General features: G+C 40.8%; 1 protein-coding gene across 3 annotated transcripts in view; it reads left to right on the plus strand.

Annotated features, from left to right (window-relative positions):
• fam168a (family with sequence similarity 168 member A) overlaps positions 1-23,529 on the plus strand; it is a 29,511-nt gene extending 5,982 nt beyond the window's left edge. Inside the window, exons 2-9 of one of the 3 annotated variants that reach the window (XR_015118120.1) lie at positions 10,257-10,364; positions 10,974-11,065; positions 12,499-12,579; positions 15,665-15,810; positions 16,650-16,836; positions 17,495-17,621; positions 17,828-17,881; positions 18,416-23,529. Coding sequence is in view for 2 of the 3 variants with exons in the window: in XM_086215749.1 (XP_086071875.1) it covers positions 10,303-10,364; positions 10,974-11,065; positions 12,499-12,579; positions 15,665-15,810; positions 16,650-16,836; positions 17,495-17,607 (681 nt within the window). In the remaining variant the exon portion in view is untranslated. Of the gene's footprint in view, positions 1-10,256; positions 10,365-10,973; positions 11,066-12,498; positions 12,580-15,664; positions 15,811-16,649; positions 16,837-17,494; positions 17,622-17,827 lie in introns of all 3 variants that reach the window. The other 2 variants (XM_086215749.1, XM_086215750.1) reach the window with 2 other exon arrangements.
• Positions 23,530-24,263: the final 734 nt, after the last annotated feature.

Below are 24,263 nucleotides of genomic sequence, written 5' to 3' on the forward strand. Positions count from 1 at the left end.
CTTGCGCAACATTCTTCAAATTAAAGGCTGCAATCAGTTTTTGTGTCAACTGAAACAAAGTATTGAAGTTACGATGTTAATAAAATCCACATCTGCACTCTGTGAGAAAGTGAGGATATTAGTCATTTTCTTTTTTCGGTCCAGGTTGACAAACAGAGCTATATTTGGTTGTTGAGTTCATCTTGTAGCTTTTACATCTTTCACCAGGGCGAATGATGCTGCCGCATACTGGTTTATCTTGAAGACCAGTGGACGCAACAACTGTCGAGAGATGCTTGAGCTTCTTCACCAGCCACAAATAGGCTTTTTGCCGTTCCTTGCAGGACAGGTGCACAACGTGGCCCTTTTCTATCAACAGTTTTGGAAGTGACCAGACACAAGATTCATGTATGTATTTCTAAAATAAGCAGAGTGCAATGTGCCACATGCTCAGCGGGTAGTTCGTTAGGGGTGTAAAGATCTACCAACATATTGCTATCCAGAAATTTAGGCAGCCCGGATCTGTGAAACGATAGTAAAAGCAGATTAATCATCCGTGTACTACAGTGGTAAGGTACTGTACCACTATGTGAGTATGAAACGGATACGTTTGATTTCTGGCATAAACAAACTGCTGTTGTAACTTAGCTGTGTTTTCTTTCATCCTGTACGGCGCTCCCTCGCTAGTTACCACCGTTAATGACTCTATCAGGATTTCTTCTTGACACTCCCAACAGGAGCAGACCATTAATGCTGTATTATTTCTTTGCTGTATCGATCTACGCGGGGATGTTGCATCAACTCATTAAAATCTAAAAAGATGTGTGGTGTTGGTGGACACACATGAGGGTATGGTTCAACCAGACTCAGCAGGAGAGACGCACACTCCGTAGTTAGAGGAAGGGTTCTCAAACTTTCAGATCAGCGCCCCTTCCAAACATAGCCAAATTTAAACTGATTTCAAATTCAACTGTCTTATTTTTTTAAAAAAAAGTTAATCTTTAGATGCTATTATGACCTTTTAAAATTATTTTGCAACCTCACAATGTGTGTCTTGTGATCTCCCAGGGTGTCCTCACCCTACTTTGGTAAACCCTGGTTTATGGGGCCTGCAAGCTCCTCCAGGGAAACCGGTCCTTGACCGGCCAGCACCAAATATTAATAAGCTACTAAGCTCCGAGATAAACATCAGTGTTATTGGTATCCAAGAACATTAATTCAGTCAAACATAGCTGACATTTTATGGTTCTGTTTGTGTCCACATTTGTGAGGTCGCACTCACTCAGAAGCAGTGAGCAATATTTGATGTGTCTCCTCCAATTAACCCCCCAGGTTTATAAACTCTATCACAAAAAAATACCTTCAAGGTGAAATAAATTACAATTTTTAAAGTGTTTATTTTTCTTTGTTTGCTTTTATTTTATTTATTTATTTATTTATTTTTTACAAAGTCTGCTGTCCCTGTCCGAGCAATGGATCTTTCTTTGCATTGATAAAAATGATGATAATACTTAAAACCCTCAAAAGCTGGACGGGTCTCTAGCAGGGAGACAACAGTGCCGGTGCGTGCTAAGTGACACCAAACGTGCGGCAAGTTTCTCTTCCCCAGAAAAAATGTGCACACGTTCAGGCGTGTGTAACGAGGTGGGTGGCGCTGGAGGGGGCGGTGGGTCTGAGCACTGCAGAATTACACAGTTGATTGGAAAATAAGTGGAATTCAGATTTGATCTTCCTGGGCAGGCTGCCCAAACGAAGTCTGGGGTGTGTTTTATTTGGCAGGTTACTGTTAAAACTGTCTTGCATCCTTGTTACAGTGTAGAATAATTTGTTATATCAACAGTGACTAGTTCATCAGATCTTGATTTTACCTCATTTATTACACCAGATGATGCATCATACACAATTTCCTATTTTGCGGTTCACTGCAATGTAGCGCTTCCTTGAAGTGTAACTTTAGTTTCCAACGACGAAGATGGGAAAAATCTCCATAAATGGATGATGATGAAGAATATTTCATTCTCAACATTACAGGCGCTTTGCACATAAAAAGGAAACATTTCCGTTTCAGCAGGCCAGCGCGTTGTTGTCACATAATCGAGAAATGCAGACCGATGAGGAGTGTGACTGATGGGATGAATTTGGACAGCAGAATAGAGGAGGAGGAGGAGGAGAACGACGGCGGCGGCGGCGGCAGCAGCGGTGGCACAGGGAAAATGGGAGATGATGTCCCAAAGTGTATGGTGCTGTCCTAGATCTAAAATAGCCCGGAGCTGTTTGGATCTCATTGCTGCAGGGCAGGTCTGATTGTGAGGATTTCTGATTCCATCACATTGTCCTCAAACATGATTGTAAAATGAATTTCTCCCCTAACTCAATGATGGCCGTCACCTGAGTTTGTGATAGCTGCCATGTTTTTTTTTTAATGCTTTGGTAGAAATCAGAGCACTGTTTATTGTCCAGAACGCTGTCTTCATTAAATGATCAATCTTTTTTCTGCTCTTGTAGTAATTTCCTAATTAAAGGTCATAAAATGGTGAGGAAAAAGACGGTTTGAGTTGAACATGGTTTCAGCTTTGCGACGACTGAAATGAAGAGTTTTATTGTTGCGTTTCCAGTGTGCTTCACAGGGGCACACAATTCCAACTAAATTAAAACACTCAGAAGACATTAAAAATGCTTCTGAAGACAATAGATGCAGCTAAATAGAAGAAGCCCGAAAAGCAGAAACAAACAGCTGTATAATTAAAGGACAGGACAAAGTTACCTATATCATTTTTTCGAGCAGATATTTTGTTTACATTATATTTTGCAAATTTAATGGTCTGCTTCATTGGAAATTAAACTGATTATATGATTAATACTCAACTGCAATTCAAATTATGCGTGCACAAATGAAATCTGACTGACATGCAGCACACGGGTGGTATTATCCATTCAGGTGCAGACCTAGTCTTCTAGCGCCACCGTGCCGCTTCAGAGCGTTTGAGTCTCTCCATGAGGACGTGGCTGTGTGCTCTTGCAGCGTTTGTTGCTCTGTTTATGTTCCAGCTCCTGGCCTGAGAGGCAGCGGGTACATTCACATAGGTGGAGGCGCCTGTAATACCTTTACTCCATAGTACAGGTTGTTTTTATTTTTTGTCATTTTTGACTGGAGTGGTGCTCTGATGCCAGCAGACTCTTTTTCAAATAGCTCAGCAGGATGACTTATCTCATCTTCGTGCACTTGGAGTCTTCTGGCGGCGCTGTACGGTTGCTAAGACAGCTTGTAGATCCATTGAGGTCTTTCGGCTTGCCTGTTATGTTCAGTTTGAATTCCAATACGTTCCAAGGAGGAGATTTTGTATTCTTCTTTATATCCGTGGTTGCATTTTTGGAAAATGGTGCGTGTGGAGTGAAGTACCCCACCCACAGCACATTCTTTGTCTATACACAATATAACAGCAAACTCAACTTGATGGATCGAAGATGGCAAATTGTTAAGTTTTAACATATTGCCCAACCCTACTATATGATTAATTTGAAAGCCGCCATAAACAATAATGCCTTCAGCCCTCATTTCAAGGAGTGGACCTCTTGTTCAACAGCTGGGGAACAACTAAAAGCAGCTTCACTTGGTTTGGTTCTGATCCTGGGAACAATGAGTAAACTGTCTCAGACGACCTGAGGGTGCTGAGGATGCTTCATATAAGTAAATCAGATGTGTTTAGGCCTGAGACCATTTAGAGCTCAATAGACAAGTAAACATATTTAAAAAAACACAAAAAAAAACCTTTGACACACAAGAAGCCACTTCAATGATTTCAGCACTTGTGTAACGTGCTGAGACTCGGGCAGCAGCATTCTTGATGAGCTGCAGCTATCTGAGTGTCGAGTCCTGTGAAGGCTCTGCTACGACAGCTCAGCCTGCTGGAAACAAACACATGAAGGAATATGGTTTTCTGTATCTTGTTAAGACACAACTGATTTAATTCTTCTTGATTTTGAGGTGGTAGCCGGCTGATTTGGTAATCATCTTCATGTGGCTGTTGAAATATAGGTCAGAGTCCATAATTGCACCAAGATTTCTAGATTTAGATTTTATTAAAATAGGGCAACGGGGAAATAACTTTGACCGTCTTCTTGTAAGGCAAAAAAATAAAACAAAAACATTTTAGTCGTAAAAAAATAATTTTGTATGCATTCATTCTTTAATTTGTTCACTAGAGCAAGCAGAGAGATTTTAGCACTGTAGTTAGAGGCACTAATGCTCCATAATTTGAGCGATCATATATTCCACGCAAAATGACATGAAGATTAAAACTGGTTTCAACTTCCCCAGTGTTTCCTGTTTGTTTTGGTCTTGATAGAAAGGTGAATTTGTAACGGTCTCCACAGATGTTGGCCTCAGGGAACTGGCTTGTTATCACAAAATGTATCAGTAAATCAATAAGTTGGGCTCCACGTGTCTTCAGCTCCAGTCTTAGAACAATTATGTGTTGATGATCCTCGCTGTCGTACTTAATGATACTGACACAATGTGCTGTATGATCAAATCCGTCGTTGAACGATCACCTGAGTGCTCTAACGGTTGCAGTCATATTGGGATATTGGACTGTAAGGAAAACACAAATTGATGCACCACACTTAACTTGCCGTGTTATTACCTCCGCCGAGATGTGACACGTCTGTTTGCTGAATAACTCAGAAAGCTGTGGTTGGATATTTACTCAGTTTGGTTGGATTCGATTTTGGAATAGAACCAGACTGAGATCTGATGACGCCATTTTGCATCATTTCAGGTATGCACTCCCCCAGCGCCCGCTATTTATCTGTAATGTTCCGGTCTTCTCTGAAGTAAAACGCTGCTTTCTGGAGGATTTAAAAAAGCTGTTCAGTTCTATTCTCTCCTGTGTTGAAGTGTAATAACGCCCACCGGTTCTGATTTGTTGCTTAAAGAGTAGATGCCTGGTGAGGTATTATGTGGGAGGACCGAATCAGTGTGGGGGTTGTGTTGTATTGTACGTGTTCTCCAGGAATGGTAGCTCTTTGTGTGTGTGTGTGTGTGTGTGTGTGTGTGTGGTTTATTCTTTCACAACCCTTCCCTCCTCCTTCTCCTCCTCCTCTGCTCCTCATTATTACCTCTTCTGGTCCATCTGGGCTACAAGAGTCTCCCTTTATGGAGTGGATCCAACATTGTTTTCAAACACACACCTAATACATTAACATAGATAAATTTAAATATGTGGGGATTAACTCTGACATCCTCAGCCTGTCGCATTACAGAGCTCACACACATCGAAAGACAGATATGTTAATACACCCCAGCTGTGTTAGCATGCTGGCTAGATGGTGATGTTTGTGTATCAGGACTTCTGGGCGACAGCGTCTGAACTCAGCGCAAACGAAGTCTCACTAATAGAGTTTAAGCTTAACAAAGCCCAGAGGAATAGCCTGGGTTAATCCAGGGAGCAAGAAAGACTCATTAATAATGTCAGTCAGTAGTAAATGGATATTAGTGTGTAAGAGACAGCAAGGCCAAAGTTAATTTTAATAGGGAATAGAAGTCCACTGATCTGTCTCTCCCAGTCCTGATACAGATACCTGGGCTTTGGGTATCGGCTGATACGGCGGCCCAGTCAGATGTTTAATTATTAAGCTGTATGTCTGTGTGGAAGAGACTGGGATTACTGCATGAGCTAAAATCAGGCTTGAAATATTATTATCATAATGCGTTATTATCTTGAACTTTACAAACAAATCGCAGTTCTCATGGTTTATTAATTGGTGGTCAATAAAAAGAAGTCCCTTGATGAACAGGTATCAAACTCTTTAAATAGGAATCCACCCACAAGGACATAAACAAAGCGCTGAAGTGGATCTCCTCCATTGATAGCGGACCCAGTAGACTGATACCTGTATCAGTACTTAGGGGCCAGTGTGATGGGGCACAGTTTAGGCCTCAGGAGGATGATTCAGGCCCGAATTGCATCCATCCACTTGACAGCATTTCTGTGCTATTTTGTAGCAAATCCAATTTTCTGATAAATCTTCGCCGTGCTATAGACCGGTAACAGGGAAAAAAAGAAATGACACGCAGTTCCTTGTCAAGGGTTTTGGGCAGTTGTAGAGCCAGCATGTGGTAACATGGTTACATGAAATTGCAGCTGTACACAGATTAAAGTCATCTTAATCTTGTGTAACCCAACTTCTCTGAAAATGTTTACTTCTTAAGAGGGAAAGTGAAGACAAAAAAAAAAAAAGCGATCACAGTCAAAAACCCCTGCTCCACTTGCTCCAGAAGTGGGATGATTCAGGAGTTTCTCAATCCACATTGGCTGCCAAAGCAAAAGTAATCTCACACTGATAGAAATTAATTAAGAAGTAAACTTTGCACAACGATGGTATTTCACTGGAAACAAAGGTAAAATGTAAGTAAAATAACACCGCTGTCCTAAAAAAAATGAGGAAAGTTTAGAAAGCATGGCCTTCTTCGTGCCCCCCCCCCCCCCGTGTTAACTGAGGAGAAACTGCTGTCCCTTCCTGAAACTACCTTAAAATCAGTTTAACAATTTTTTTTATTTATTTATTTTTTTTAGATAGAGTAAAAGGTTTTTACTACCAGGCTCCCTCCAGGCTTGCTGCTGCTGCTGAGAGGAAATGGTTACCCAGAATCCCACCTCTAACTTTCTAACTTTCTCAATGCTGGATTGTGTAAACCTGTAATTTTTGACATTTTCAGGCTATCAGCATTATTTAGTTGTGTCTATGAAACGGTGTCTGCAAAATACTAAATGCAAACCAAACCTTCCATCCTGCAAATTCATGTACACTCTCTTTGTCTCTGTCTTTGCGGTGTAAGGGTAATGTGTGGAGAGTGGTCTCTCACAATCATGGACAGAGGTGTCGAACAGACGGTTGTTTGTGTTGAAAAGATCTTTTTTGGGGGGGGGGGGCTTAAAGCATCTCACTGCCACCCCCCCCCCCCCAAACCCCTGAAAACAAAGGGATTTGCGGATAGACACTCCTACTCATCACATGCATCTTCTGTTCCTCACACACCTTCTTTAGACACACTGTGGTACCGCTCTTGTTCTCACCCTTTCATTCACACACACGGAGGTTGAAACGGATGAACGCAGCCGTCCTCAGCCCCATTCAGGCGCCGCTATAATTGGGTATGTCTTGAGTCTCCAGGCTGCGGCCTCAGGGTTAGCTTAGCCACCTGTCATGTGTTAATGGGCAATGTTCCTGCATATCAGTCTCCACATTCTTGCACATTAAAACTTAGGATTTAGGAGTAACCAGATTGAAGCACTATCACGAGCAGTTTTACGCTGTATCTCAACGATATGCGCCATCATTTACAGCCCGTTGGGAGCCTTTAGAAAATCGGAGTGCCACAAAATGACTGATGAAATTTGAATGCTCACGCTAAGATGGTTTTGATTGGCCCGTTGTGATATGGTTTCTTATGGTTTTCTTTAAGTTAGAAAGGGCACTATCTCACAGTGTACACAAATGTGGGTCACAAAAAGTGTCATTATATCAGCGTCTAGACGGATTAGAATTTCAGTTCAACTCACACTCTCACCCAAGAGGTCCGACATGGTGGCCTCTTGCACCATCCTCCATTCTTCTCAGTCATATGTCGCACAAATGAAATCTCCCAAAAGCTTTAAAAAATTCTCTTTTTTTTAATTTAAAACTCTCCTTGACTAAACTTTTTTTTTTTTTATGGCAAATGACAGGACAACACCTAAAAAACAAAAACTAAACAGTGTAATCTGGTGTGCTAAGACACCACACCTTGTTCTACAAACCCACAAGGTTCCTTTCATGTTCCTTTCTTGCACATATCGACTTATTTGTGAATAAAACCACTGAAAAGTGCAGTTGAAAAGTGGTTTTGGTCATTTTGTGTGAGTGTTTCCTGACATGGAGTCATTCAGTATGGCCAAGCAATTTGAATGTTACATACTATTTGCTATTTAATCATTGATTTTCATTTTATTGTTGATATTTTTGATATTGCAACTGCAGAATGATTTGCAATCGTTCTGCGTGATTTGATGAAAATCCTATTGTGTATTGTAATTGGTCTCATAAGTTTCTGGTCTTATCAAGAAAATTTTAATTATAATTTCTACTTCATTATGCTCAATTTCATTGAAAGCCATTGATAAAAATGTGTGGGTGGGATTTGTGTTAGAGTATAACATGTAGGCCGGTGTATCTGTGCAGTACAACAGTGCTCAGTTTAAGATAAAAGTCTACCTCCAGATTGCATTTTTAATAAAACTGAGACGTTGTTGAGGCCTGTCACTCAGAGCTGTTCTGCAGCATCACAGTGCAGCTTGGGAACAAACAGAGAAGTTCATATCATGAAAACTATTTGCTTGCTGGCTCTGAAGCATGAATCCAGGCTGGATTTCAGTCAGAAATGTCTCCCTTGGAACATCCCAGATGACAAATGTCAGTAGTTTGATTTTGCGAAGATGATGAATGGATGGGTGATGTGATGAGTCAGTGTGTGCGCGAGACAACAGGTTTTACATCCCACTAACACACAACGGGTCACACTTCAATCTGAGTCACCGCATAATGAGTCCCAACTACTTCAGATACATAAAATCACCGGGAGGGGCATGATTAAGTTCTCATATTTGAACTACAACACACTCACGCCTCGCTTTATTATTTCTCTGCTTCCTGCTCTGTGTTTGTGCAGTGTCCAACTGTACTGGATCATGCAGTCTCATGGCTCAGTGCAAGATTGTTTTGTATTATATTTTGTGCGCTGACCTGTTGTTTTGCTCTCTTGTCACTTGCTGCCTGCTTCACTGGGTGATTTGCTTTTTCATTGTCTTGATGTCTGGTGCGCTGTTGTGCACGATGGGCTGCACGATTAATCGTAAAGACAACAACAACACAAAACGTGATCTCAATCCACAGATCTATGTGATCTAATTTCAAAATTATGACATTACTGTCACCTGTCAAACACTTTGACAGAAGTTATGCCCCGTCTGGGGGGGGGGGTCATGTGAGAGACTATTGACATTTTACCAAGAATCGTGCAGTCCTAGTGCACAGTCATATCCATGCGTCACACACTTTGACACACCTAGATTTGTAAATATTCGCCGCTGTGAGACCCCTCCATACAACTTGTTCAGAGTAGGCCCCCATTTTGCACCTCCAGACCAATTTCAAATTGAGATCATTGTGTTTTCCAGTCTAAATGTGCACAAGTTTTCAAACTATATCAGATTTCTTTCTCTATTTACCATCAGGGAAGTTGGTGCCTTTTGTCTACTGCTCAGAGGCATGTAGCATTGGTCAAGGAAGAACCCAATAAATTATGGGGGAAATGCAACAGTTTTTGTGAAGCTTTGGGGCTGTAAACAGGAAGTGTATCATTACAAAGAATTCCGTGAATCATCTTTGAGCTACAACTTGGGGAGCACACTTTTAAAGCCTGTACGTGTTTACATTTTTTCCAAAATGAGTTCCTGTTTGAACTGGATTACATTACTACCAGAAAAACTTCAAACGTGATGCTTCTCTGGCAACTTCTGAAGTCTGCATGTTCACATCTGACATCCTTGACTCAAAAGGCACACAGTCTCTCCCCCCCCCTCAACTCCACGATCCCCCTTCGATATCTTTCCCCCTGGGGGAGGCACCTCAAGGTCTAAAAACTCCTTCTCGACACCCATCATAGAGACTGTGCATTCACATCAGTCTTTTTGAAAACTCGTGTTCTAAATCCTATGGTTGCTGTCACACTTAATTCAAAATCAATTTATGGGAAAGGCAAGCTAGAAGAAAGGGGGGCACCTTTCTTTCTAAAGATGACCTACAAAGTCTCTGCCCTTGAGTTCGAGTGTAACTCATCTTTATACTAAAATAGATTTTTGGATTCGTAAATCCATTCAGAATAGTTGGAAAGAAGAATTGTTATTCTGAAGAACACGTACAAACATAAACCATGATGGTGTAAGATTTTGTGCCCAAAATGGCAGCAGCCAATTTCCCATTTAATGTTACATAAATGCCTTCACTGTCCCTTATTTTAGCCCGGTTATTAAATGTATCTATTTGTTGTCAAAGACGCCGTTATCTCACTCAGTCACTCAGACACACTGTCTCAATCACCGTCTGCCCCGCTGCTGTCACTAACCATCTGCTGCACTGGTGCTTGCTTTTTTGCTCTTTTTCTTTATTTTTCCTATATTTTTTCCCCCCTTTTTCCTGTGTTCGTCCGTAATCATGACCTCTTGCTGTTTTAATTTCAGATTTGCATATCCACTTCCACTCCTTCCTCATTTGCATACAGCAAGAATGGCGAGCGGGCATCCCACAGACAAATTCAGTTTCATGTATCAACCAGACACGCACAAGAGGTACGGGGCACGCATGCACACACACTCACACACACTTACTCATGCTCATATGTCATTACCCAGGTAAGTTGAAATGAGCTCCTGACAGGTCTTGGAGAGCGATGCCTTCTGGGACATGCAGAATAAACCAGCCATTCCCCAGTAACCACATTTTCAGGCGTGTCAATAAACCTCATCCAGCTCAAAGTTGAAACTTATGGGTTCCTTTATTAATCTCCACGCAGCAAAACAACCCATTCTTTACAGTGGGTCTCTGTGCTCTTGTGCTTTTCTGTCAGTAGTTGTGCCTTTTGTACCACCGGTCTGTGTATTTAAATATATGCTTATGTTGAGCTTACTTGAGGGTGAGGATTCATGGAGCTTGATTTTTATGTTTTTGCATACTGGCAGAATCCTTCAGTTGAACGTCGCCTTAAGAATCTGAGTTTGGGATTAATGCGTGCGATGAGTGTGTGTGTGTGTGTGTGTGTGTGTGTGTGTGTGTATGCTTGATAATCGTTACAATTTTCCTTCCAATTTACACAGCTTACGTCTCTCCCCCTCCATTTTTCTCCTGTCTTCCCTTTTCCGCCTTCCTTCTCTGTCACTTTTTGTGTGTCTGCCTCTCAGTAAGAGCAGGTTATCATCCGCTATGAATCCAGTCTACAGCCCTGTTCAGCCTGGCACCCCCTATGGAAACCCCAAGAACATGGCCTTCACAGGTAAGACTGAGAGGTTTTTGGACCGCATCTAAAAGAGGGATGTGAGGGATTTTTTTTTTTTTGGTTTTTTACCCAGTGCACGAGTGGCTTTTTAGATTGCTGATAACCTTTTGACTCCTGAAAATTTAAAGTTTGCTGTTTGCCAGCAGCTCCACTCCCTCACTAGCCTTACATGTACTTCATGGCTTGAATAACTCGTGAGAGCAGTAGGTCATCTTGGGCTGTGCAGTACCCCTCTGTTCCCAGGGATTTCCTGAAAGAACGGAACAATGGCGGTGGTCCAGTTTTGCCTGCTGCAGCAACACTAGTCCACTTACAAAGCTGAACATATTTTTTTATGCAATTTTTTTTTTTTTTTTAAAAGAGAGAGAGAGAAGGGATGAGCTTCCTCCGGTTCCCTCTTTAAAAGCAGGAAGAAGTAGACTTTTTCTCTGAGTTGAACCAGAAGTCCCAGCAAGGACAACACTGTCCCAGAGCAGGAGTGTACGGCTGGACCGTGACCTCTGCAGGATTTTAGTTTGAAGTGATTATAAACAGACAATGACAGTTACGAATATGACATTCCATTTTTGGATCCCTCCAAGTACTACACACTGGTCCATTCATCACCAAGAGGGGGAGGGAAACACCCCCTTTTCAATAGGGAGGAGAGAGGAAGAAATATTTATAAGAACAAAGCAATAGATGTTGTGTTGTAATAGTGAACATGTGACCGTATGGAAATCAGGATGGCAGTACTATAGACAGTAGATTTACATGGAGCACACTGATCCACCACACCGTCTGACTTGTGTAATTATACCAGCTATTCTGGTATGTTTTATGTCACAAAGTCATATCATAGGGTGGGGGGTGTTAAAGACAGATTTATCTCAGTGAAATTTTGGTTTTAAGTGGGACGTTTGTTTGTTTGTTTGTTTTTTGATGACTGATTGTGCTACGAATGCAACCCAGATTATCTCGGCTGAATCCTGAAAGCCTTGGTAGATCTGTAGACATGTATTCAACCATCAAATTCAAAGCTGCTGTAGATCCAGCAAAGACTCTTGCATCGCACTGAGCTCCCTTGCATTCTCCCTCCATTCACTCTGCGGCCTTTTTGACAGAAAACTCTGTTTGCTTGATGTGTAATTGATGACACAAAAGCGTGGCGTGTGTGTACGCACACCCCTGCATGCTCGTTAATGTTTCTGAATTTATCTCCTCCCACACCATATTGGCAGGTGTGTCTCATCGGCCGGATTGGCGTATGTACACTGCATTCAGCTGGCTGTGTTATTGGTGCAGACATTGGTTTTAATGAGCGCCATCTGTGCGAACATCCTGCTCCGCTCCAAATACAGCCCTACCTGTGTGTCTGTGTGTCAGGACCTTCGGCGATGTGTGTTAAGGTGCGACTTCTAATTCCTCTGTCTGCGTCTGATGTTCCGCAGGCTATCCAGCGGGGTATCCTGCCACGGCTCCCACCTATACACCGAACCTCTATCAAACAGGAAGTCCTGGGTATCCACCAGGTGATCTCTCTCTCTCTCTCTCCCGCTCTCACTCTCTCTCGCTCTCTCTCTCTCTCTCTCTCTCTCTCTCTCTCTCCCCCCTCTCTCACACACACAAATTTGCTGTGGGTAATTTCTAAATGTGTGGATATAATTTACTAAAATAAATAAAGAATTTGCAGTAATTGTGCATTGTAAAAATGCAGGCAAAGTAAAAAGCCAAATAATAAAAGTAATGTATGTCGACACTGCAGTGTTTTTTTTTAAATTACCTTTTAACTGTGGTGGTGTCGGCCCTGGGGGAGGTGACAAAATACAAAGTCTTTGCAATCACTGTACAAGCACCACTTTATTTATATGAACTTTATTTACATTTTTATGCCGGCATTGTGTATGTTTGATTTACTAGCGGTAGAGTCAGCAGGATTTCTCTTTGTGGTTCCTGAACACATCAGAAAGGGAAATACAAACATTTTTGGTCGGTGAAACATCAGGACGAGCCCTTTGTAGTCTCTGAAAAGGCTTGTCGATGCTCATCTGGATGAAGGAGCAAACATTAAGCATCAGCGTATTGAATCAACCTTCAGGCTTTATCTACTAACATTTGCAGCCAGCTAAGATGCCAAAAAGAGGTTACAGCAGCTCAGCACTAGCATAGCCATTAGCTAACTTAGATTAGCCCACGCTGTTAGCGGTTTGCCACTGAAGCAATTATGCCTTCAACATTTGAGAATACAGATGGTTCAACGGCCTTACTCATGTTAAGCTGCTGCCACAAACATATTGTCAACGCACGCACACACACACACACACGTACATGCACTTATTCACGTTCTGCTTTTTTTTTTTTTCCAGCTAGCTCTCTTCAGTTTAGCAGCTAAAGTTACTCCAAAAATAGAAAATCAATATGTGGTGGGCAATGTTTATATTGTGGCAGCCCACCACAGTAAATGAATATGCGAGAAACCCTGCACTATACGTTCATAACCAAAACATTCAGCACCAAAGGTCTTCTGGAATAACACTTTTTAAATTGGCCATTTGAACTTCTGCTAGCTGCTCCTCGAGTTGTAGTTATCAATCGTGGCAGGTTTGCCCGAATATTCCTAAGGCTGAGATTTTTTTTTTCCTTTTCAAACCATATATACTGATGAACCTTGAATATCTTACATGACCAATGACTCTGAAAGACTAAAAGCTGTTGACGTGAAATGAAAGGTTGTGACGTAATAGCGTACCTCAGGTTGTCTACACAAACCAACGCCACTTCAGTTTTTACTGTCATGAGCAAAATTCTGCTGCTCAAGGGCCCATTTAAATGACACACCTTCAATTTTGGGATTTCATTAGCATCATGAACAAAATCTGCTCCAGTTGGCTCCGCCTTTACTCAAGGAAAGTGGGCCATCCAACGTAGGCTCTCATTGGCTACTGCAGGATGTGGGCAAATGATGCAACAGCTGTCCGTGAGATTGTTTATGTGGACTGTTTTTGAACGGATATTTTCCTGGACATTTGTCAGTGTAGCAAGAAAGCTTTGAATGTTGTCAATTGGAGGATTTTTCAGACATCAAATAAATAAACAGGCCAAGGCTGCGTTAGTCCTCAGCTATGGACAGCTGTCTGCCTCGGCTCTAACAGCAAACACACACCACATGCTGCCATGTTGCCAGTAGAGAATACCTGCTCAGATAATAACAAACCCCTAGGAATTCAGAGACGGTGCCTGGCTAAAGTGGTCCACTGTTGTTTGTTTTTTGACTGATACTGATGGGCCAGTCACATCTTTTTTTTTTTTAAGTGCAAAATAATAATATTTACGACTGTAAATTGGGATGTTTTTCTAACTGAATCCTGAAGACAAAGAAGTTCACGCAAATGAAACGGTTCCCTTTCTGAAGGAATTCAGCTGAATTTTAAATATGTTTACAAGGTAGGGTGGGTTTGCTGAATTCAGCTGTGCTGCTTTTGAAGCCCCTCCCCCAATGTTGTTTTATCTTTTGGTGAGTCTAAAAAAAAGTATTCTGTGGCAAAGCTTGCCCAGCTTTGTTCCAACACAGCACATAAAAAATACACAAAGGTGATGTTTATCTGCAATTTTTTGTCAAGACCTTATACAGCATTTAATGATGAAGTTGAATATATATATATATATATAATATATATATATATATATAATATATATATATATAATATATATAATATATTATATATAATATATATATTATATATATATGTATATGTGTATATATATGTATATGTGTATATATATGTATATGTGTGTATATATATGTATATATATATATGTATATGTATATATATATGTATATGTATATATATATATATATATATGTATATAAAATATTCTTTCTAAACATGTTCAATTAAAAAAAAAATCATAAATCCTGTGACAGTTTCATTTTGAAATCTTGGCCAATGTCATTCTTCCTGAAGAATATTGAGTAGACAGTTTTCCACTACCAAGGCTTTTGTGTTATTGTCACACACCATTGTCCTCTAATGCCCTGCATGCATGTTAAAGCAAAGAATATGTGAGAGTATGCACGCATGCACACACACTCTCACTCTTTTAGATACCCACAGCAGCTCCAGCATCTCTTTGTTCCCTTGTCCTTGTGTGAGGGAGCTTTCATAAGCTGCATAGCACTAGCTTATAGCATGTTTGACCTTCAGGCTCCTCCAAGTGGTGGTTCAGAGGTACTACACACAGAGGTGAATGTAGATGCCTTTACTTGACAGACAGTCATATGAAATACATTGCACACAGTTTGAAAAATTATGTCACACTGTGGTGGGCTACTGTATTACTTTTTACCCACCCATGTAAAGGTGTTGAAGGTCTGTTTGCACTGACTACACAATGAAAGACAACAGGGAACTGTGGAAATGTACCATCTTCAAAGGTTATGTCATGACTGGAAGGACTAAATTCAGCTTTTTGAGATGCACAAATCCTGGGCTGATTATGAAGAGGTTCCCTACTGAAGACAGCGCCAGTCCCCCACCTGGTGGATTCTTTATGAAATGCGTGTAAATAGCACCTTGAAACATGTAGCTGATTTATAACTTTTATCTTCTCTTCTAGGATATACTGCTGCAGGCACCCCCTACAAAGTGCCCCCTACTCAGTCAAATGGAGCGCCCCCTCCCTACACTCCAACCCCAACCCCATACCCAACAGCTATGTACCCCATCCGCAGTGCCTACCCTCAGCAGAACTTATACGCACAGGTAAGACCATTAGATAAGAACACGCCACATTAGACTTGAGATGCATATCGGCTTTGCTACCATAATTTAACTTTAGTACTTTGATTTGTTGACATTTTAAAGTATATTAAAATCACTCTATCCATTTTATTTTTGTGCTTGTGTTTGGTGGTGCTGCTTCTTATCAGCAGAAATGGTTCTTGACGTGGCATTTGATTTTGCTCATGGCTCAGACAGTAGAGGTGGTCAGTTTCGATATGCTATTCTGTGCAAAATGTGAAGTGCTCAATGAATTCTAGGAGTGCTGCTCTGAGTTAAAAATACAGTTTTCCATTTTTCTCAAGAGTGAAAGATCTTTAGGAAATGGAAAGAAATAGACTTAAACCTGAGCGTGTGTGTGTGTGTGTCTGTGTGTTGCCATGGTATCTGAAAGACCGGGACATTTAGAAGGAAAAGGGTTGGTTTGAGGTACAGTTTCTCACAGTGATTCAATAGAGCAATCATGTTGTTCTTTTGTATTTCACTGCTGTTCCAATGTCCAACTTTGAATCGATGAATGAATAGAAAAGAGCAGAGGCAGGGAGAGAGATTGAAGTATTCATCCTAAAAGTAGTGGTGGTTTACTTCTCTGATACAGATTCTGCTGTCAGGATGCAAATGAAAAACTCCAGAGTCCCCTCAAAGATTCTGGCAGCCTAGAATAAGTTTTATCAGTTGAAACTCCATTCAAACACGCTTTTATGTTTATAGATGTCATATTGGGAGTGACAGCTTGGCTCAGACGTGTGGCTGTCTAGTCCATTTTACCTTTCTATAAACATCCTCCCCTCACCAAGCCTTTTCTTTGTTTGTCTCAACAGGGCGCATATTATACCCAACCAGTGTATGCGGCCCAGCCACATGTGATCCATCACACCACCGTGGTGCAGCCTAACAGCATCCCCTCTACAGCCCTCTACCCTGCCCCTGTCCCTGTCCCTGCTCCTCGTAACAACGGCATGGCTGCCATGGGGATGGTAGCTGGGACAACCATGGCCATGAGCGCAGGTAAGAACATGGACATTAAATGATTTATCATTTAGCCTTTTAGTGACGAATATACAAGGGAAAGGCCCTGGCTCTTTGAATCTTCCCAGGTCACTTGTACTTTTGTCATTTACTCATGCTGGGGTCTCTCTTTGTTACCCAGACATGTTTTTATATTTAAAAACCATGAAAATCTGAACAAGCTAGCGACCCCTAAGAAGAGGCAGCATATTACCTGAAATTTTGGCGTCCATCACTACAGTAATAGCAAGGAAAAGCTAGCTTCCTTAGCATAAGCTGGAGGTAGATACACGTTGCCACCCTCACCAGTGGTCACAGGCTCATGGTAGTGACCAGAAGACTGAGATCTCGGATACATGCAGCCAAAATGGAGCTGGGCCGTGGCTTATTCACGTCACAAGGACAGCCAATGTTTTCCTGAGGTACCAGACAGGAAGGACCACTGCTAGCTTGTTCTCATTTTACAAGTTTATAAGTCAGAAATGATCGAGTGCACCAAAGATCAAAGTACGACAGTAGAAAGTGTGTCATTGTCACATCAGCTTCATAAATATTCATTGTAGTCTCTCTGTAATGGAGTCGCTGTATGAAGCTGATCAGCAGATGGTTTCATAAATTGACTAAAGCTCATTGTTATGCTCTAAATAACCTCCTGTAGGGACCCTGCTAACAACACCCCAGCACCCCCCAATTGGAGCACACCCCGTTACTGTGCCAACCTACAGGCCCCAAGGGACACCTGGGTACAGCTACGTACCACCTCACTGGTAGAGCCCACCCATCATGTGAGTGTCTGCCCACCTGCTGTTCACTGTCTTTGAAATGCCCCCCCCACACACAAACACACACCTTAACTTTCCATCTGTTTCCCTTCCTCTTCCATCTCTTTATTCATTCCTGTTTTTGTTCCTCTGCGCTGCCGAACGCTCCTCTGATGTCTGCAGTGGTCTTGAATCAATCACCTAAGTGTACCTGTGCTCCTCTTCCTCAGATCTGGAGTCCACCATCATATGCAACTGCTCAAATCTTACACGGGCTCTCTATGGTAACCATGGGAACTCGGCACCTGTCTGCAGAACAAAACTAAAGTGCAACAGCCACTTTACTATCATTATTATGCGACATTCTCTTACTCTATTTTTTCTTTTTCTTTTTCTTTTTTTTTTTTTTTACAAAAGCTGCTTTTATTATTTTGTATTTCTCTTTCTTTAATCTCTGTTCATTTGCCAACCAGTCATTACCTTTTTTTGTATGGTCGTTTTTTTTTTTAGTTTTTTTTTTTTTAATTATTTTTATTTTTAATGATTTTTTTTTTTCTTTTTTCTTGTCGCTTAGTCTGTCGTTGGAACTCCAGAAGGACTCTTGACCAATCACGGGTGTCAGTTCCTCCTGTTTGTGTTGTGCTGGTGTGTGTGGTCCCGCCTGCTGCTCAGTTGGCTGGAAAATATCGGGCACTTATCCCTCATGATCATCTCCATCAGTCGCCACAAAGACTTATTGACTTATGCTGCCAAATTTTCAAACAACTAAATATCAGCACAGGGTTTTAACAGTTTTTTTTTTTTTTTCTTCTCTGCAGGTTCTTGATTTTTTTTCCCCCTTAGTACTCTCTTCTTCTTCTCCCCGCCTACTTTTGTTCCTTTTCAGCAGTTTTTTTTCCTTCTTTTAAATCTACTTTGTTTTATTTTCAGTTGAATCTCAGTTGTCTTCCACCTGTCTGTGCGTCAGTCACCCTTGTCTCTGTCTCCATGTGAGTGCTACGTCGCTATGAGCCAGAGCACTTTTACCCATCCTGCTGCATTTCCCACTGTGCCCACATGAGCGTGCACACCTAGAGAACACCATCTACTTCATGCTACATACTATGCAGGCGAGTATGTTGTGACTTCACTAATCTAGCTAGAGAACATCTTTGGGTCCATTAGGGTCATGTCAGCTTTGTACGTCGTTAGCATAGGTCGATACATGAAGCAAATGTTCAAATATTTATAACCGTATCAAAAGCATTGGTGGTCGTGCACATTTTCTCTCTCTCACACACGCACGCACGCACACGCACACACACACACACACACACACACAGGGGCTCCTGTGTTGTGATGCAAACACACAATCACATCATGGCACTTCCTGTACAAAACCTCCAGTTATGATGTTACTGATCAATACACACATACAGGCACACACAAGCAAACACACACACGGATTCTACTGTGTGTGTGGGTGTGTGTGTGTGTGTGTGTGGTTGTGTTTGTGTGTTTGGCATACACAGCCAGCAGAGAAGGAGTTTAAAGGGATCATGAGAGGAGGAAGGGAGAGCGAACAACATGGGATGGAGGAAGGGAGGAGGCGACGTGGTCACAGTCGTTTCATTTGTGGCGTCTCACCTGCAAGAGACGGCTCAGACACGCACTGCTGTTTGCACTCGTCGTGCTGCACCGTGGTTTCCACTGTGATGATGTCCTCTCCGCCTCGTTCCGTCTCCCAGACGAGGACCAATAACCAAAAACTCAACAAATAGAAACCCATTCTCCGACTCCAGTTTTACTTGGACCCCATCTTTTACAGGATTGTGTTAATCCAGTGGGAACATCTGGATGCTTGTGCACTGTAGCTCCTAAGAGGAGGCTGCAACACGTATACGCCTGGTCCTTATTAAAGGGATGTTTTTATTTCTTAGATTTTAGGGAGGGAAATATATATAGATATATACGTATATGGGTGCTTCCATGTCGAAGTGCGAGAGCCAAGGCAGACTCTTGTCATCAAAAAAGTGCTGGTTTTAGCAAAAAAATTAAAAAATTATTAGCAACGATGATGTGCCACTCTTTGTTTTAAGCCAGTTCAGTTCTCTTGGGGGTCCGACGCGAAGCAGCTGGACCTCCAGTGGACTTACAGTAGAGTTTAGGGAAAGAAATGTGTTCACCACTCTCATCACCGCAAGAGCCCGTATGTGCTTCATCTGCTTTTACTGAATTCACCAAAACATTGTCCAGTTTTTTATTTTTAAATCCAGCAGAAACCGATGAACAAGTAATCATCTGATAATATCTTTGAAGCAATGCGATACAACCTTTGCTTTATGCAATAAGATGATCCATCTCAAACTGTCAGCGAGTCTTTGCTTATTGGTTCTCAGCTTGAAAAGGTGGGTGGGTGGTGGAGTTTTAATATGTAGGTGAGGCCTGTGGCATTTTTCAGGATTTTCAAAATAAGACTGTAATCACATCTTCATAAACTAGAGGACAGTTTGGTATAAAGAGCATTTACTCTGTGCAGGTTTGTCAATAAAGTGATGTGGTATTGCAATAAAATAAGAGGGAATGCCTCCAGTTGTTAACATACAGTAATTATTTTCAGCATTTTGAATTGATTTAGGAAAAAAAAAAAAAGCTTATTGTTGTTATCTCTAAACACGGAGAACAGGCTCAGTACGTAGCCTCCATTGAGTAATTATTACCGCTAAGAAGAGTAGAACATATCACAAATTTGGGTATTGAATAACTTTGTGAGGAAATATTGCACAAAATAAGAAAGAAAAAAAAACTTGAGTATAATTTAATGCTAAGTAACAGGTACCTAGGCTTTTTAGAGCAAGAGGGAGGAAGAAACTATTTATATTGTAATTACAAAAAAAAAAATACATCAATAAGGTCGAGTGTTTGAGGTCTTCTTAGTCCACATGTTTGTACATTAGAGGGTTAATATTGCATAAAGCCGCTGTCGGATGAAAACCCTATTTTTTGAGCCTTTATTTTTAAAAACGGCCCTCGTATTTTAGATGCCTGAATATCGAGTTTGGATGTTAAGAGGATCAATAAATGCTGCCAGCACGGAAGCAACTTGTACATTTCAATTCAAGACAGAAGAATGGGAGGAAAAAAATCAAGAAACAGGATTTTTGTGCGACAGCAGCAATGTTATTAGGATTTATTTAACCAACCACTACTTTTGTCAGTATTTCTCAATTAGTCTTTGTTTTTGTTCCCTCTGGTCAATTGAGCATAATGGGTATGCATAATATTCAGGTGTATCTCACTATAGCATCGGATCTCTACATTGAAAAAAAAAATGCAGTATATTTATACAGCAAGTGGTACAGTAATGTATTTCTAGCTAAGCATGGTTGCATCAGTGTGGCAGCTACTGTTTGTGCTTTTGATATATTTTTTTTTTAATTTTTATTTTAACCTCCTCTTCTGCATATTTGTCCTCTACATATCTGTCGCTAAGGGGGGAGGAGTTAAGTAAGTAATTGTCAGACCTTAAGGAAGTAGAGGATAATTGAATTCGGAGGACTGCTCCCTGTCTTTGCTCTCCACTGCTGTTCTACGGGTGCGAAGAGAGTTTGATCTGTCGAAGCCCTCAGCCTCCACGCCCTTTGTGCCATATTTCACTGTTGTTCAGTAAATATTTTGTTTCTCTTCCTAAGTAACTGGTGATTCCTGAGTCTTTGTTCAGTCTCTTAAGCTTCTTGTGAATCTTGTGTTTTCCTGTTGCTGTCCTATTTCTCACATTGTTATTGATGCGTATGGCCTGTTTTTTTTGTTTTGTTTTGTTTTGTTTTCCCCTCTCTGTCCTCATTTATGCCTCTCCAGATTCCATTTTGCATCCCTCCAAACATTTTAAATGTGTTGTCTTGCATACTGGGATGCAAAATGCTGTCAGATCTCATGCGCTGCTCTTTTTTTTTTTTCTCCTGTCAACCCTCTGAGACCAAAATATCATGTTTTGGTTTTTAACAGTCTGACCTTTGCACCCCCCCCTCACCACCCTGCCTGAGTAACAGTCATTCAGTTTGGTGTCAGTAGTGTTGATGAATTACTCTTTTCTGAATAAATACTCCACTGAGACACCAGATGTCGCCAGTGACAGCATGGAGAATTGCTGTCGCCATGATTTTAAGGCTCTGAGCCAAAATTAATGGATTGAAAACTTATTCATGTCTCAAAGAAATGATTACTAGACGTTTCACTGAGCAGATATACGGATCATATTTTTAGCACTGAGGAATTTTGAGGTAACTGATCTTTTCCAACGAATGCCATTTTAGACCAGAACGAGACACTAAAGAATATTCTATTTGTGGTGCTTACATTTTTTTGTTTCCTTCTTATTGGTGGAGCTGCTTGTTTTTAAGATTATATAAGAATAATCTGTGTTTACGGGCTGCTCCTGCTCCTGAATTGACATCCATTCTAATGTGGAAGTGGAGAGGCTGACCTGCAGGGTGTCCCGGATACTCCAGGGAAAACTTAAGCTTTTCAGGGTGGTGAAACTGCTTCCTCATTTCACACCATTCCTCGCCTCTCCTTTCAATTTGCACTTAAGTGGAAATGGACAGTTGAACACTTCAGTGTGTTTTAAGGGGAAAATGCAAAGTCGTCTTAATCATGGTGTTCTCTTTTCATTTCCCTCTATCATTCGTCATTCTGTTATTGCTGACATTTCCAAATGTTTGGAAGGTAATAACTTTAAGGAGAAGTACTGGTTTCTTTTGCTTTGATGCCTTTTTTTTCTCCCCTCCTCAAGTGTATTTTATCAGTAACCCGTACCAATAAGGGTACATTAATTGCAGTATGACGAAACAACAAATGTCTCAACATTTATTAAGGTATACATGTTAATTAAGGTACAAATTAAAAATATTATGCTTGATTAAAGGTGCTAATTTATTTCAGTATATTAAGATAACTTTAAAAAAATATATATTTAAGGGTGGTTCTCCAACTTCTGTCTTATTTCTGTTAGAGGCTGACACCAGCCGACACAATCCATTGTCATGTTAACTGAGGTAACAGGTAAATTATTGTGCATGTTGTGTAAGCATTACATAATCATTTATTAATGCTCTTGCTGAACATTTTTACATAAAATTCGTATCCCTTAATACTTAGGTAATGATTTTTCAACACTTAAAAATATGTATTCATTTTCTTTGTGATCGTAATTAATATTTAAACTAAAGATAAACGTGGAGACTTTTGGCTTGTTGTTGCATTAGCAGCTGTTCAATAATGTACCCTCATTGTGAAGAGTTACATCCTCTCACTTAAACGCTGAATATGCGACCAAACCATTCACCCGTCTTCTCCTTCCATCTTCACTCTCTCTCCTCCTCCCCCTCCTCCTTTGTTTGCCTTGCTGTTGCTAAGTCTTAGTTTTGTTTTTTTGTTTTTTTTTTTATTTTGTTTATTTTCATAAATATAAATTAATACACTACTATCACAGTGAATAGTAGGCTCTTAAATGTCTTTGATGTTCTGCTGCAGCTTTTTGATTTCAATTTGTCAGATATCTCTTGGTTCAATTTGACACTAAATGTGATGCAAAAAGTGGAAATTCCTCGTCTTCCAAAAGAAAAAAGAGAAAAAAAAAAAGCATACTTGTATCCTGGTCGGATCGAGTACTAGTAGGAACAACCCCATCTTTGGAAGTTTTAGTTTGGTACCCAGTTTGCACATGCTATGGTATATCTGTTACCGTAAGGTTGTGTTTGAAACTGAAGCCCAACGTCTGTTCAGCGTTGAGAGAAGTGAATTGTATGTTAGCTATTTGGTCCAGAGTGAAGGACCCGCGTCAGGCTTGTGATATGAAGTGTAAATCTGTTTTTTTTTCTTTTGTTTTTTTTCTTTCTTTTTTTTTTTGATGTTGAGGGTTTTTTTTTTTAAAGATCAGTTAGTGATCTTAGTACTATAACTAAGCCAAGTTTGTAATTGTATATTTACTGTAAAATGTAGAACATTGAATAACTATTAAAATTTTCCTATAAAAGGAAGACGTGTGTTGCGTGACTTCATTTCATTCAGCCATCCATTTTCTACCAATTATCCTGTTAAGGGTCGCTGGGGGGGCTGGAGCCTATCCCAGCGGCTTTCGAGTGAGTGGCGGGGTTCACCCATGACAGGTCGCCAGTCCATCGCAAGGCCAACACATTAATACAACATAGTGGAGCAGATAACTGCAAATTAGAAGAGTATCGTTCAGCTCTGGATACAAGCACCAAAACTGGCGCACATGTTCCTAGGGATTGCTCTTTTGATATAAACCGTTAGCCGCATAAAAACTCAGAAGGCTATTTTTCAAGATGGGCGGCATGAACATTCTGTAAAAATATAAGAGTATCGTTCACTTCTGGATTAAAGTGCCAACACTGGCTTTTGATAAAACCTGCGAGCCTCGAAAAATTCAAGATGGCTACCGTGAACATACGAAAAATTCAAGGTGGCTACTGTGAACGTACGGTGTTATGGCATTTCGCAATAAAATGGCAAAGACTTCTCTTGTTTGAACTATCTTGGTGTAAAATCATACATTTTACAGTTTGTAGATTATGAATTTGTACCATGGACATACTGGCTTCCTTGTATCATATATCAGTCAAGCTAACGTTCGCTAGCTAATGTTTAGCTAAGCCAAAATGTTTG

This window comes from Aulostomus chinensis, chromosome 10 (assembly GCF_037954235.1).
Source record: "Aulostomus chinensis isolate RoL2024-O1b breed Wild chromosome 10, RoL_Achi_v1.0, whole genome shotgun sequence".
Classification (NCBI taxonomy): Eukaryota; Metazoa; Chordata; class Actinopteri; order Syngnathiformes; family Aulostomidae; genus Aulostomus; species Aulostomus chinensis.